The sequence below is a fragment of the Paroedura picta genome, chromosome 4, assembly GCF_049243985.1.
Source record: "Paroedura picta isolate Pp20150507F chromosome 4, Ppicta_v3.0, whole genome shotgun sequence".
In the NCBI taxonomy this organism is placed as follows: Eukaryota; Metazoa; Chordata; class Lepidosauria; order Squamata; family Gekkonidae; genus Paroedura; species Paroedura picta.
In genome coordinates this window covers 41707607-41721033 of record NC_135372.1, presented here as the reverse complement: position 1 = coordinate 41721033, position 13427 = coordinate 41707607, and the positions used below count along the sequence as shown (strand labels likewise).

The window sequence follows — 13427 nt, the reverse complement described above, 5'->3', positions numbered from 1 at the left end:
CCAGGGAAATCTAGTATGGCAAGATGCTGAAAAAGCCCTCACAGTCTAAATTCTTGCAGCCCCTCTCCAACAACAGTTACCACGTTACAACAGTAAGAGACAGTGACTGTTCATTTTATTCCAGGAATATAGTGTAAGACATGCATGGAGGTTCTGTTAGTAGGGCTGGTACCTCTGAGAATCTAGAAATGATTGTGAGATTATTTTTTTAAAGAAATAATCTGGAATCAGGATTAAATTGCCGTTTTCTTTGAATTATTTCTGCAAATATTTAGCTGGATTTACTCATGTTTACTGCCTCCAAATCTTTCTTTTTATAGATAAGTAATTGCTAATTAACTCCAAAACATTCCTAACTGAGAAAAGGATGAGGACAAAAAATACAATGCCTGCAGCATTAAATATGGAAACGCATACACTGTTAAATTTAATACATGAACTTTGTTACATTTTGTTTTAAAAAGCTAGAGCTGACATTTACGTTCATGGACTGTTTGCTTAGTGGACGCAAATCAACATGTGTACTAGTAGCTTCTTATTGTTCAAATATCAAAAGGGAACCTTCGGCCCTAAAAGCATTTTTAATACATGGGAATTCAGGAGAATGGAGAAGAAAAACACCACACAGTCAAACAGTAGTGCTGTTGGGGAAAACAACACAGGGGAGGGAAGGGGGCATTGACTGTTTAATGTTCCAGTTTAAAACCTTTTTCCTTAGGGGAAGGGTATGGGTAGAGGCTCCAAAAAGCCAGCTTGAAGTACAGCATTTCTGTACTTTTAATATTTTTATAGAACTATTTTAATATTTTTTATAGAACTAAGTACAGCAATCCTGCCCAAATGACTCCTCCTTTCTTGAGACATAATGATCTTTCTGTCAGATTTTTATTCCTCTCTTCAAATTGTGTAAGTAGATATGCCCTCCTCTGTTTTATTTATTTATCCAGATAGGTTTGGCTACGAACAAGAGCGATGGACCCAATATTATCCAGTGAGTTCCATGTTGGATCCAGGATTATGTTCCCAGGCATAATTTGACACTTCAGCCACGGCACCACACTGGTTCTCATACAGCTTCTCTGAACACGCCTTTCTTCTTTCCCCCTACCTAAGACCTCTGGGCAAGAAAAAGGACTCTGGAGTTAACCCTTCTCATGTTCTTCCATTCCCAGGCTTACGTATTCCATGTGGTTTGCAGTCCTATTACCCTGGACCTTTCCAACTTTGGTTGCCTGGTTGACCTTGCCAGACCTTCTTCTTGTACTATCTTGTAAGGACAAAACCACATTGTTCTGCTCTCCATTGAACAACTTTGAGTGTTCTCCCAGCTGCTTGCCTAGCAATGATAAGGGTTTAGATCAGGGGTAGTCAAACTGCGGCCCTCCAGATGTCCATGGACTACAATTCCCATGAGCCCCTGCCAGTTTGACTACCCCTGGTTTAGATCCTCAGCTTTGGATCCACTTTCATTGCACTGCAGGGGCAGTCTGTCTCTGAAGCATGCCCCTTTGGTATGTAAGGCCAGCATCTTTCAATGAGCCGAAAAGCACCAAGTGGCCACTGGAAATACTGTGCACCAGACGGCCACCTTCATAAGTGTAGGATCCAAGCCACTGTGATTTAGGGTAGTTACTTTCAGGGGTATGGTGAAGCCTCAACAGGAAACCAAATGTGGAAGATTATCCTTTATTTGGACTCTCCTTCTCCTCCTAAACTTTGATGGAAATCTTATTTATTTATTTGTTTGTTTATTATTTATTTATTTATTACATTTTTATACCCCTCTCCCATTATAATATGAGGTACAGTACTTCCAAAAACTGAACTCAGTAAATTGAATCAACATTATTAAACATTTAAACTGTTAACCATATAACCAGTTAACATAAATTACTGCTTGGCAGATTGCCTTATGATATATCTAATGGGCATATTGGGTGTGTGTGGGGGGGTTCTGGGGCCCCCAGTAGATTTAAAATACTACATCAATTTTATTGTTCCAAAAGACCCAAGAAATTCTTGTGGTGATGACCTATCTTGGTAAGCCTTATCTTACCATGGTCTATAACTCTCTCAAGCATAAAAATTTGACACAGAGTTGGAACATGAGGACACAAAGCTTACAAAGCTTTGAAAGAAGGGACATGGGTACAAGAAATGTGGAATAGGTTATAGACACAAAAGCTTCACCCCAAAAGCACAGCCATTTTTCCATGCTACCCTTTACCACCACGAGGAGAAAAAAAATCTCAATTAAAAAAATATAAACCAATATCCTGAGGATATTAAATTCCTAACTAGGTGCTATTCTCTTTGCACAGTGAGCCTACAAAAGCCAAAAATAATACACATGCTAATTATGGCAGTAGAATGGCAGGGTACAGTCATTCAGAAAAACAATTTCCCCTCTTAAACCACACTTGCAAATATATATCCTTAAGCCCATCCTCCAGTTCTCATCAAATTCCTTTCTTTTCATTTCCAGCTTACCTGTCAATGAGAAGATCCAGTACCTCTTTTGTAGAGGCAAATGCCCTGTAAGTTGATAGAAAGATGCTGATGTAGGTAAAGTCATTGTCCCCAAAAGCTGTAAGCATGTTCTCCACAAGTTTCTCCAGGGTACCAGCTTTTATTGTCCGGATCTTTATTGTCTCGTACTGGCTGACTGTATGCTCTGGTGGTAGTATGTCATCATCAACCTGTGTAAGGAGCAATAAAAACAGGAGGGAGGTTAATTTCCCCAAACAGTAAGAGCGAGATTACACTGCAACCCAGGACAGTTTTAAGACACATGGCACAACTTTACTGATGAATAGAAGCAGGTGTTCCTTCTTAAGATGCCTACAAGGAAGATCCCCCAAGAACCCTCTCAAAGCAGCTCCAGGCTCATCAAAGGTATTAAATACATTTGTCACAATTTAGCTTTAATTTCCATTAAATTATGGAAGATCTGTTCATTTTACACTTTAGTGTAATACAATATCAATACCCTGAATGTTCTCAATAAAGGACAAAACATTATCAAAAACAGAAGTTTCATATCTACTTCCAACTCCTCTCCCCCAAAACACATAATAATTAAAGATGTCATGGCATAGGTTGGATCCAGAATAATGCCAACAGAATTAAGTTGGCTCGGTTGGACTTTTCCACCACCCTTCCCATGCTGAAGCCCACTGAACACCTCCCGACAGAGAAATATTCTGCTTCTGGAGGGCAACAGGAACAGGATGGGAGCAATTCAGTTCAAACTGTTCTTTCCTCCTCCACCAACAGAATTTCCTTTGGAGAAGGCAGGAGCCAGTATGAGAGCGTGACAAACCATCAGGTGTACATGCAGTAGGTTCCAGGTTTAATCCCCAGAATCTCTAGTTCAACCTTGCTCAACTTTTTTACTGGTGAGAAACCACTGAAACATTCTTCAGGCTTCGAGAAACCCCAGAAGTGGCACGATTGTGCAGAATATGGTTGGGAAGTATAACTGTGTACATGCCCACCTGGGGTCCCTCCCCTTCCTACCCCCCTCTAGGTCCATCATTGGCCACTGGGGGGGGGGTGCAGATCGACGACCATACATGGTAATATTATTCAATAAACATTTAATAGATTCTAAACAACTCATCTGGGAAACCTTTCCAGGGCTGCCAAGATACCACAAAACCCTGCTCTTAATGTTTGCTCTTGTTAAATGAATCAAGTAGCAGGTGATTGGAGAGACTTCACCCTGAGACCCTGGAAAGCCAGTGCCAGTCAAGAGTAGACAATACTGTCCTTGAGATACCAAGGGTCTGAATCAATCTAAGGCAGCATCGTATGGATATTACTCCATAAATCATCCTACCACACAGAAAACAACATGGAACAGGGATAGGGAAATACATGATGTGATTATGTCAGAGCACACAAATCATTACTTCATATAACAGGGGAGATGAGGGGAAACTAAACTTAGAAGTCTCATTCTTGGCAGTGATCCCGTGATTACAGAATCTAATTCTGCTCAAAGTCTAGTATAAACATTTGACTTCAGCAAGGACTGTCAGGAACCTTCCTCCACATATCCGCCAAAAGTGAAACGAAGCCTGAATATGAAAGATGAAGCCAAAAGCAACACAGGCAACATAGGCTTAATACAAAATATGTCTAAAACAGGATGATCTTGAAAGTACTCAGGGAACATTGCCCTTATCTGTAAAGCAAAGCAGATACGAACTGTTCAGTTCCTGGACAGGACCAGCAAGCCTGAGACATCAAGGTAACTAATAATTAGTCAGCTGTGAGACCTCTTGAACATATTAATGTTCCATGGAGATGCCCCTGCAGTGCACATTTATTAATTGTACTAGCTTCAAAGCCCATTCCGAAGAATGGGCCTTGAAAGGTTCTCCTCCCCTGGCCCCCGGCCAGGCAGCTTAAAGTGGCTTTGGGCCGCAGCTCGCAGCAGGGACGGACAGGAGCTGGCCCGGGACAGAACTCCTTAGCAGGTAGTCAGCAGGCCGGGAGGCCCTCGTTAGCAGGCCCAGGCTGGCGAAGAGACCTTCATTAGCAGGGCCAGGCTAGCAGGCCAAGAGGCCCTCGTTAGCAGGCCTAACCTAGCAGGCCCAGAGGCCCTCGTTAGCAGGCCCTCCACCACAACCCTTTGCCCAGGGCCCTCTCCCCTTACCTGCTGCTGGCTCCAGGCACTGAGGTGTATCTGAGAGCAAAGAGACTCTGTTTAAGCCCTATTCCAACTTGGACAGCCGGTCACGTTCCACCCCCGAGGCTGTTTCACAAATATATAGAGGAACCATGGATGAGGATTCTCCCTAGTTCACAGCAGACAGAATTTTACTTAACCTTGTTTTTATCATTTCAACCTGCATAGATGCTGATGCAAAAGTTGCAGTGCTCATTGGAACGAGCAGGCTGGACAGTGGGTTTGAGGCAGACCCTTATAAAGCTGATATTTTATCATGGAGGTAGGAAATGAATCTATTTCAGCAGATACAAGCACTTGTGAAGAAACTGGTCAATGTATGTGCAAGGGAGTGATGCCACTGACCTGCCAAGGCATAAGGCTTAATTGCTTAGTCACCCAAGGCTACTAAGAATCTCCTCTAGGTCAGTGGTCCCCAACCTTTCCGAGGCTGGGGACCGGCAGGGCATCGGGCCGCGCCCCCGCGGACCGCGGGCCACGCCCGCGGATCGGGCCGCACCCGAGCCGCGCCCACGCCGCGCCCGCGGATCGGGCCGCACCCGAGCCGCGCCCGCGAGCCACGCCCACGCCGCGCCCGGGCCGCACCCGAGCCGCGCCCGCGAGCCGCGCCCACGCCGCGCCCGCGGGCCGCGCCCACGAGCCGCGCCCGCGGATCGGGCCGAGCGGGCGTGGCCCGCACGGGCGCGGCCCGGCCCTGATTCCCTCTCCCCGCCTCCCGCAGTAAGTAGCTTCCCGGGCCGCAAGCTTGCGGCCTGGGAAGTTTTTTACTGCTGGGGGGGGGGGCGGGGAGAGGGAGCCGCGGCCCGGTGCCATGGCCTTTGCGGCCCGGCACCGGGCCGCGGCCCGCAGGTTGGGGACCACTGCTCTAGGTGACGAGTGATGAAAGCTTCCCTGATGTTTGCCCTACCCCTTTCTTCTCTCACACACTTTCTTTCCATTTAGGCTGTGAAATATGCAGGGATTCCCAACCAGGATTCCAGGGAACCTTGGGGTTACACAAGAACTCCCCAGGTTTTAAGTGGCCTTATCAGAAGTTCAAAGGGCCACTGACATGACTAGATGTCACAGGAGCTCACTTCTCCTGTTGCTCTACACAGGCCTGGTCTTTTTTATCCCAATGAAAATGCTCGATTGACTGTTTCCTGCATCTTATTTCTGAATCCATTTTTCTGAAGGGGCATGTCACCACTTCCAGGGTTCTTCAAAACCTGAAAAATATTTCAGGGGTTCCTCCATGGTCAAAAGGCAGACAGATAGAACACATAATTGTGTTATCCAGAGCCATGCATCCCACAAAACACGTCCACCTCCTCATAAGAGAACAGGATTGTAAGAGCCATGAGCTAGTCTGACCACATAAGCAAGAGGAGAAGCTATGGCTTCCTCAGAGAAATAAAAGCAAGATAATAATAATAGCAAGAGCATTTCCAGAGAAATAACAGCAATGGCAAGTGTAGTTCCAGTGGCCTCTTCATCAGTAGGCCTAGAGTCATGACCAATGAATGTGTCTGCTTGAATGAGAGATAGGAGGAGACAATGTGGCTATATGCATTTATATGATTGTGACAAAGAAAACAAGTGTCAAAATGAATGCCAATTCACAGAGAAGCTGATCTTGTATTAACACCAATGGGCCAAACCATGTGGGCAGCCACTGACACAAATGGCCAGCCTCGGTAAGGTAGCTCTCCATGTAATTTAGTTTTCCAGCAGTGTGGTTACCACAGAGATAAAGAGCCCAGAGTGTGAAAGTGGGAAGCCGAAAACTAAAAAAGGGAGAGAATAATAATTCAGAAGTGTGTGTATGGGAGGTATGATCCATCTGTGATTTTTTTTTTTTGCAGTCTCCATTTCTGACTATATCAAGTTACCCTTAATTACAAGATATATACCATTTGGAATAGGATACACCCATGTCCATCTCTTTTATCGGTAAGGGATTATGCAAAGGGAAAACAATGTCGAGCTACATTTTCCAGCTATGAAGTCTATATGATATCAGTGATCTCCCAGGAGGAGCTCCGCTGCTTACATCACTTGCATTTAGACTGTGAGGCGGTTTAAGTGAATATACTGGGGAAAGTAATTCAATTGAGGATGGGCTCAATGACCTCATTATACTTCTCTCGTTTCTGTTACGCTATCAAGATGGAATGAAAGATATTCAGGCGTTTTTTTTTTTTTTGTGTTTTCTTTGGTCTGCTGCTGTGAAGTATCGACATTGTACAGATCTTTCTCTGTCGAGAGAGCATAGCTTTCACGCATCACATCAGCCGCTGGTAGGGAGGTTCCCACCCTGGCATTATCTACTTCTGTCTCACTAACTGCGACACACCCACAGCAATTATAGCACAAAGTTGCCGCTACTCGCTGTGCCTCCTTCCTCAACTCTCTTCTCTTGTTACTAAGATTTTGCACTTACACTCTTTTTTGCCCAACTGAGTGCAAAAGGGATGACTGTTCCAAGACACAGCCCTTGAACTTGCCTGTCACTCTATAACAGGCTTTCTCGAGCAGAGTTTCTTGATGTCCCGGGAAAGGTTTCCTGAATGGGTGGGAGTTATTTTTTTTAATATATATTTTTTAATTTTTTAATTCATATTGACCTTCCCCCCCAGAGGCCAATGATGGGCCTGGAGGGGGTGGAAAGAGGAGGGGCCCCAGGTGGGTATGTACACAGCTCTGCTTCCCAACCATATTCTGCACGATCGCACTACTTCTGGGGTTTCTCAAAGTCTGAAGAATGTTTCAGGGGTTTCATATCACCAAATAAATGTTTAACAAGTTTTAAAAATATATAAAAAGGTAATTCCCACCCATTTGAGAAACCCTTCAAGGGCCATCAGGAAACCCCAGGGTTTCACAAAACCCTGGTTGAGAAAGCCTGCCCCAGGGTATCTACAGGTCACAGACCTTTTCATATATCATGAAAGACAATTTGTTAAAACCACCACCACCATTATAAAATGTCTCATAAAACCCAAGTTCTGTACAATGGCAGCAAATTTTAAGAGAATCATACATCAGAAAAACAAAATGATGTTTGCAAGGAGACATGGCAACTATGGGCTTTTATTACACACACTTGGAAGCCTTCCATGGAGCATTGCCCCTCTTTGTGCATGAAAGCTCATCAAAGGTTCTTTGGTAAAGGTTGGCCTGTTTCTGCCAGAAGTGTAGGGTAAACGTTTGCTCACTGCACTGAATCCTCCCACACACGCATAAATGAATGGTTGGCTCTCATTTTTATATAAGAACAAATCATTGATCAGTGATCCCATCCTGTCATGACCTCCATATTTTAGTGATGTATGCTGGGAACTATGTGTGCACGCATGTACATCCATGCACACACAGACACAGGTACTTCAGGAGAGGGAGATACATATGTATTTTATAAGAAAGATGTTTTCATTTAGATTTTTCATCTCAGAAAATTCATTTAGATTTTACATCTCATAAATTCTTGCTGCAGACTTGAGGCATATTGCTCTTGATAGATTATTAATCTTTGATGAGTGTTTTAAGTTGATTCTTCTTTTTTAAAACTCATAAAAGTACCATGAGTTTGCCATAAAAGAAAACATGAGCTCCTAAATTTGAGGGGTGGGGGGGTTAGAGGTGCTAAAGTTTCTTGTTTTTAATTTTTAAGTTCAGTTCTCTAAATGAACAACAGCGAAACAGCATTGCTAATGAATGGATGACGGAATCATGAGGAACTAGAAAAAATATGAGCTTATAAATGCATGGTTATTTTGTTTATTTTTACTTGCAAGGGGTATATTTCTATGTTAATTATTTCTGAATGCATGAAGCAGTGAAATCCTTCAAATAGATTAAAGAAATGGTGGGAGGGTCTCCATAAATTATCGATCCCCTACTGATTTTTTTAAATTCTTACTTATTTGTCAGCTATTAGTATCATTTCCCTAACCTGTATAATTAACCTTTAAACCAAGTACTTCCTGATTTCATTTCCTCTGTGCCAGCTTTTCTCAACTTTTTTACCATTGAAAAACCCCTGAATCATTCACCAGGCTTCAAAACACCTCAAAAGTGGCACGATCATGCAGAATATGGTTAGGAAGCATAGCTGTGTACATGTCTTCCTGGGGCCCCTCTCCATCCCACCCCCTCTAGACGCATCGTTGGACATTTTGGGATGTGGGGTGGGTAGGTTGACATGGCCATATATAACCCAATATATAACCCAATAAATGTTTAACACATTTTAAAATTAAAAATATTAAACATGATTAACTCCCTCCCATTTGAGAAACCCTTCCTGGGCCATCAAGAAATCAAGGTTGAGAAAGCCTGCTCTATGCAATTGCAGACCCTGACCTGGATAGCACAGGCTAGCTTAACCTTGTCTAAGGTTCAATAAAATCAGAGTCCATTAGCACCTTTAAGACCAACAAAGATTAGTACCTGTGCAAGTTTCTTCGTAAGGTTGATCAAATTCCATTCCAAGCAGCTAAATGTGGTGTCTTCCATAAGGATAGATTCAAATGGGTAGCTGCGTTGGTCTGAAGTAGCACAATAAAATCAGAGTCTTTGTTGGTCTTAAAGGTGCCACTGGACTCTGATTTTATTGAACCTTAGACAAGGTTAAGCTGGGTAAAGAACTGACATCAATGGGTATAATGGAGCGCCAGCTTGGTGTAGTGGTAAGAGAGCCAGTTTGATTCCCTACTCCTCCATATGCAGCCAGCTGGGTGACCTTGGGCTATTATTATTTATTAGTATTCAAACGTAAAATTAATTATCACAAAGTTTTTAAAAGATATGGTTTGAATATTCTGGAGTGTTTCAGTGAATAGAAGGATTCCGGCCTGCAGAGCTTAACTTTCCTGTCCTCACCCCTGCAGCCCAAAATGCCACTCAAAACAGGTTGAAGGGGATAGGGTTGGCAAGCAAATTGCACACTGGGGGTAGAAATGGTTATGATCTGCAGTACTGTGATTCTGATCTATGGTACTGATCCAAGCAAACTGTTACCATTAATAACTATTATGAACAAATTATGGCAATTCCATATAAAATAAGTGAGGAAATAACCCATGTCTATTGATGACAGGATCACAAGGCAGCTAGTTTACATTGCAGGAAATTAAATATAGATTTGGGGAGAGTTCTAGCTTCTGCTGTGGAACCAGAAGTCCAGGTTGTCAAACTTCCTTCCCCTTAGAGGTTTTCCAAGAAAAAATATTGGACATCTTGACTTCCAGGCAGGTGACTGCTTGGAACAATCCACAGATTTCCTGCCAGAACAATGAGACAATGCTGTTGCCATCCTCTTGCTAAAAACTCTGCGACTAATTTTAAACCAAAGCTATATTAAGAAGACATGCCCTTCTGCGTTTCCAAAAATATGCTTTATCCAGGCTTGCACAATACGACCTAACAAACAAAAAGCAGCCCACCAGCCCTTTTGTTGTATGCCCTGCCAGGTGCTTAACAACACTCCAATTTTGTGGGCAGTCTCAAGCAAGAAATAAAAATAGGAGATTAAGCCTCTGCTGGACCCCGTTCAGTTTGTGGTGGGGGTGGGTCATCACATGTTGTACAGGCCATATTTAGTCCGTATCTAGATTGTTCCTGTTTCCAATTTGTTATGCATATGTCCAGCTAATTCATCTCTCGGTGCAAATCAAAGCCAGAATTTGGTTTTGACAGGCAAAAGTCATCTTAAAATGCACTTTGTACAAATCAAAGCCAGCAAAAGTCTTCTTAAAGTGCACTTCCCTTTATATCTGAATAGTTTATTAGCTTCATGTCTACCCCCCCCCCCCTTTTAAGGACACACAGAATCCAGCGTGCTCAATCTGGTAGAGCAGTGGTCCCCAACCCCCGGTCCGGGGACCGGTACCAGTCTGTGGATCAGTTGGTCCTGGGCCGCGGTTCCTTCTCATCCTCCCTGGCTGCTGCCTCGGGGGTTGCCCTACCATTCTGCCGTCAGCTCACCTTTGGTGCTCTCTAGTGGCCGCCATGGCTGGGGCTCCCCCTTGGCGTGGCACTGTGCAGCTGCTTCTGGCAGCGCCCCCCAGTGGGCAGCAGGAAGTCTGGGGCGCCGGCAGGAAAGCAAGCGGAGCAGGGGCTCAGGCGGTGGCGACGTCCCTTGGCAAAAGACTACCCCCCCCCCGGGCCTCAGTAATATTGTCAAGCGTTGACCGGTCCCCGGTGATAAAAAGGTTGGGGACCACTGTTGTATCTGTATCTGAAAGCTTTCTGCTAAATTATGCCTCAGAAGGACATATGATTCCTTAGGAGGATGCATACAGATTTGGTTACTGCCACTCGTAGACTGCTTTAAGGTTCACGGTTAGATGTAGAATGTGGGAACAAATGTAGAAGAGAGAAATACTAAGGTAACTCATGCTGAGTTAAATTTGAGAAATCCACAACTCTGCCTGAAAAGCCTGCTTTGTTACTAGCAGCGGTGTGTGAAAATTTATTTATTTATTTAGATTTTTATACCACCCTTCCCTACAGCTCTGGCAGTATGAAGGCATTATCTGCTATAAATCTGGTCATGCACAGGTATTGCCACTAACACGACCTAGCAAAAGTTAGAAATAAAAACACACAAAAAAACCCCTCAAAATACATGATTCAGTTAAAATTACCACCATGCCTGTTTAACCCTAAACATTCAAACCAAAGTTCAACAGCTCCTCCAGAACAGTGGCTTCCAACCGTTTCAGTATGGTGGTATACTTGTCCAAATATACTTTCCATGGTGACCCACCCAGGGCTGGTCCAAGGTTTGTTTTTTTTATGCCCTCGACAAGCTATGACTTTGGCACCCATCTGGTTCAGCAATCCATGTTCCATAGTGGCTAACTAGATGTTTTTTGAGAAACCAACAAACATCACACAAAGACTGCAGGAGCCCCCACTCTGAACCCCAAGCCAGTGGCATTCTGACATACACATATGCAGGTTATATCCCAGCCTTTGCCCACCTGCTCCTCCTCCATTACTCTCTGCAAGATCCTCAGCCACTCTAGTGAACCTCAGGACACGTTGCAGTTGATCGGCATGTATGGCAATGAAAAAAGTGGAAGATGCAGTTTCCAGGAACAGGTCTTTGCTTCAAAGGTACAAAAGAGAGAAATGGAAAGAGTAGGGCTGCCCATTAGGGAAGGCTGGTCCATGACCCAGTTGTAGAGGCTTCGACCCACTTTTTTTTTTTTGGGGGGGGGGAACCTCACAGGTTGGAAAACACTGTTCCAGAACATATTCAGGCCCACCTCTGGAGCTCCATGATACTTCAGCAACCACTCAGAATGTCTTTCTATCTGCGTGTACATACAAAAGAAAACACAATGATCAGCCATTCACCCTTACATGCTAGGAATCGTTTTAAGGAACATCTGAGGTATTCTTTTTTCGCTTGTTATTTCAGCCATTCTGCGCCTTGAAGTCTTTAAAGAGACTTGGCAGGCCACCAGTCAATAGCACTGACTTACAGAATAAGTCATTGAGGGCTGAGTTAGCACGCTAACAGGAAACAGCTCAATCTGGATTCAATCAAAGACCATCTCTTTTCTGACATGATCAAGATCCCTGAAAAGCGAGAAGTTCTGGGCCTGCTTTCTAGCCAGCTGTCCGCCTACAAGAAAACCTGACAGGAAATTTTCCACAGGTAGCTCATTAAAGGGCACATGATATTAATGAAGGTCATAAGAGGCCATATCAGGAACTCTGCAAGTTTTTGTTTTTTAAAAACATTATCTTCCATTTTTGTATTTTGCAACTTATTTAAACACAGATCACTATGGGATGTGCCATTCATCAAAGTAAGTGATTGCAGTGCCACTTCAAGCTGATTGAGTTAGCACAACATGTAGCAGTTTCTGTTGGCAGACTTTGAATATGCAAATATTTTTTATCTGTTTTTACTTATGATGTGGTTTATAAACCATCCCTACCACCCGCCCGGGTTACCAGCTCAGGACATTCTCAAAATTTCATCATTTACAGTACAGATAGATTCATAAAACAATATAAGTCAATATAGCATTATTATACAATAGAAATTAAAGACAAAACAAAAATATGAGCAGAGCACCAGGCTGCTTAAAAGAATAAAATAGTTTTATGAAGAGAGAAATAATATAGCTTAGTATAAAAAAAGAGAGAATTACAGTCTAGCATTCTGTCTGTGGAGGAGGCAAGCAGGGAGGAAGTAAGCTCCAAGGAGCAGGAAGTCTTCAAAGAGCCAATCAGGACACTGGAGGGGATTATTTGAAAAATATCAGAAAGTTCCTAAACTAACTATTCTAAATACATATCTCCTCCGATGCCCCCTGCAGGAGGTTCTTTATGTATTTTTGAATTATGCATATTACATATCTTGTATATTCCAACAGTTGAAGTATCACTGGGGAAAGCCCTTGCCTTGCACATACTCTGTGCAGCATGCTTTTCTCATAAATTAGTTACTACAGCTGCCCTGAAATGTTTTTTTCCTTTGGGTGCCTGTTTTTATTGATTACATTTATCTTCCCCTGATGCTCAGAGTGGTTCACATGGAACGTACGGAACTATACATGGAACACAGTTTCTGTGTCAATAAACTAGAACACAACAATGGTAACAATAAGAACAATAACAGAAGGTAACAGTTTAACAGGATAGTAATCAAACAGGCCCATAGTTTAGGTGCAGGTACCTGGATTCCTGAGAGGGAGGTTCAGGGGCCCAGTGGCTGTTGCTGATTCCG

The 13427-nt window shown here is 43.4% G+C and overlaps 1 protein-coding gene across 3 annotated transcripts in view; it reads right to left on the bottom strand.

Moving 5' to 3' along the window:
- The window catches only part of RGL1 (ral guanine nucleotide dissociation stimulator like 1), a 90514-nt gene that overhangs the window by 51025 nt on the left and 26062 nt on the right, over window positions 1-13427 (bottom strand). For all 3 annotated transcript variants that reach the window (XM_077332629.1, XM_077332630.1, XM_077332631.1), the window contains exon 3: window positions 2491-2699. In XM_077332629.1, the coding sequence (XP_077188744.1) occupies window positions 2491-2699 (209 nt within the window). The remainder of the gene's footprint in view (window positions 1-2490; window positions 2700-13427) is intronic.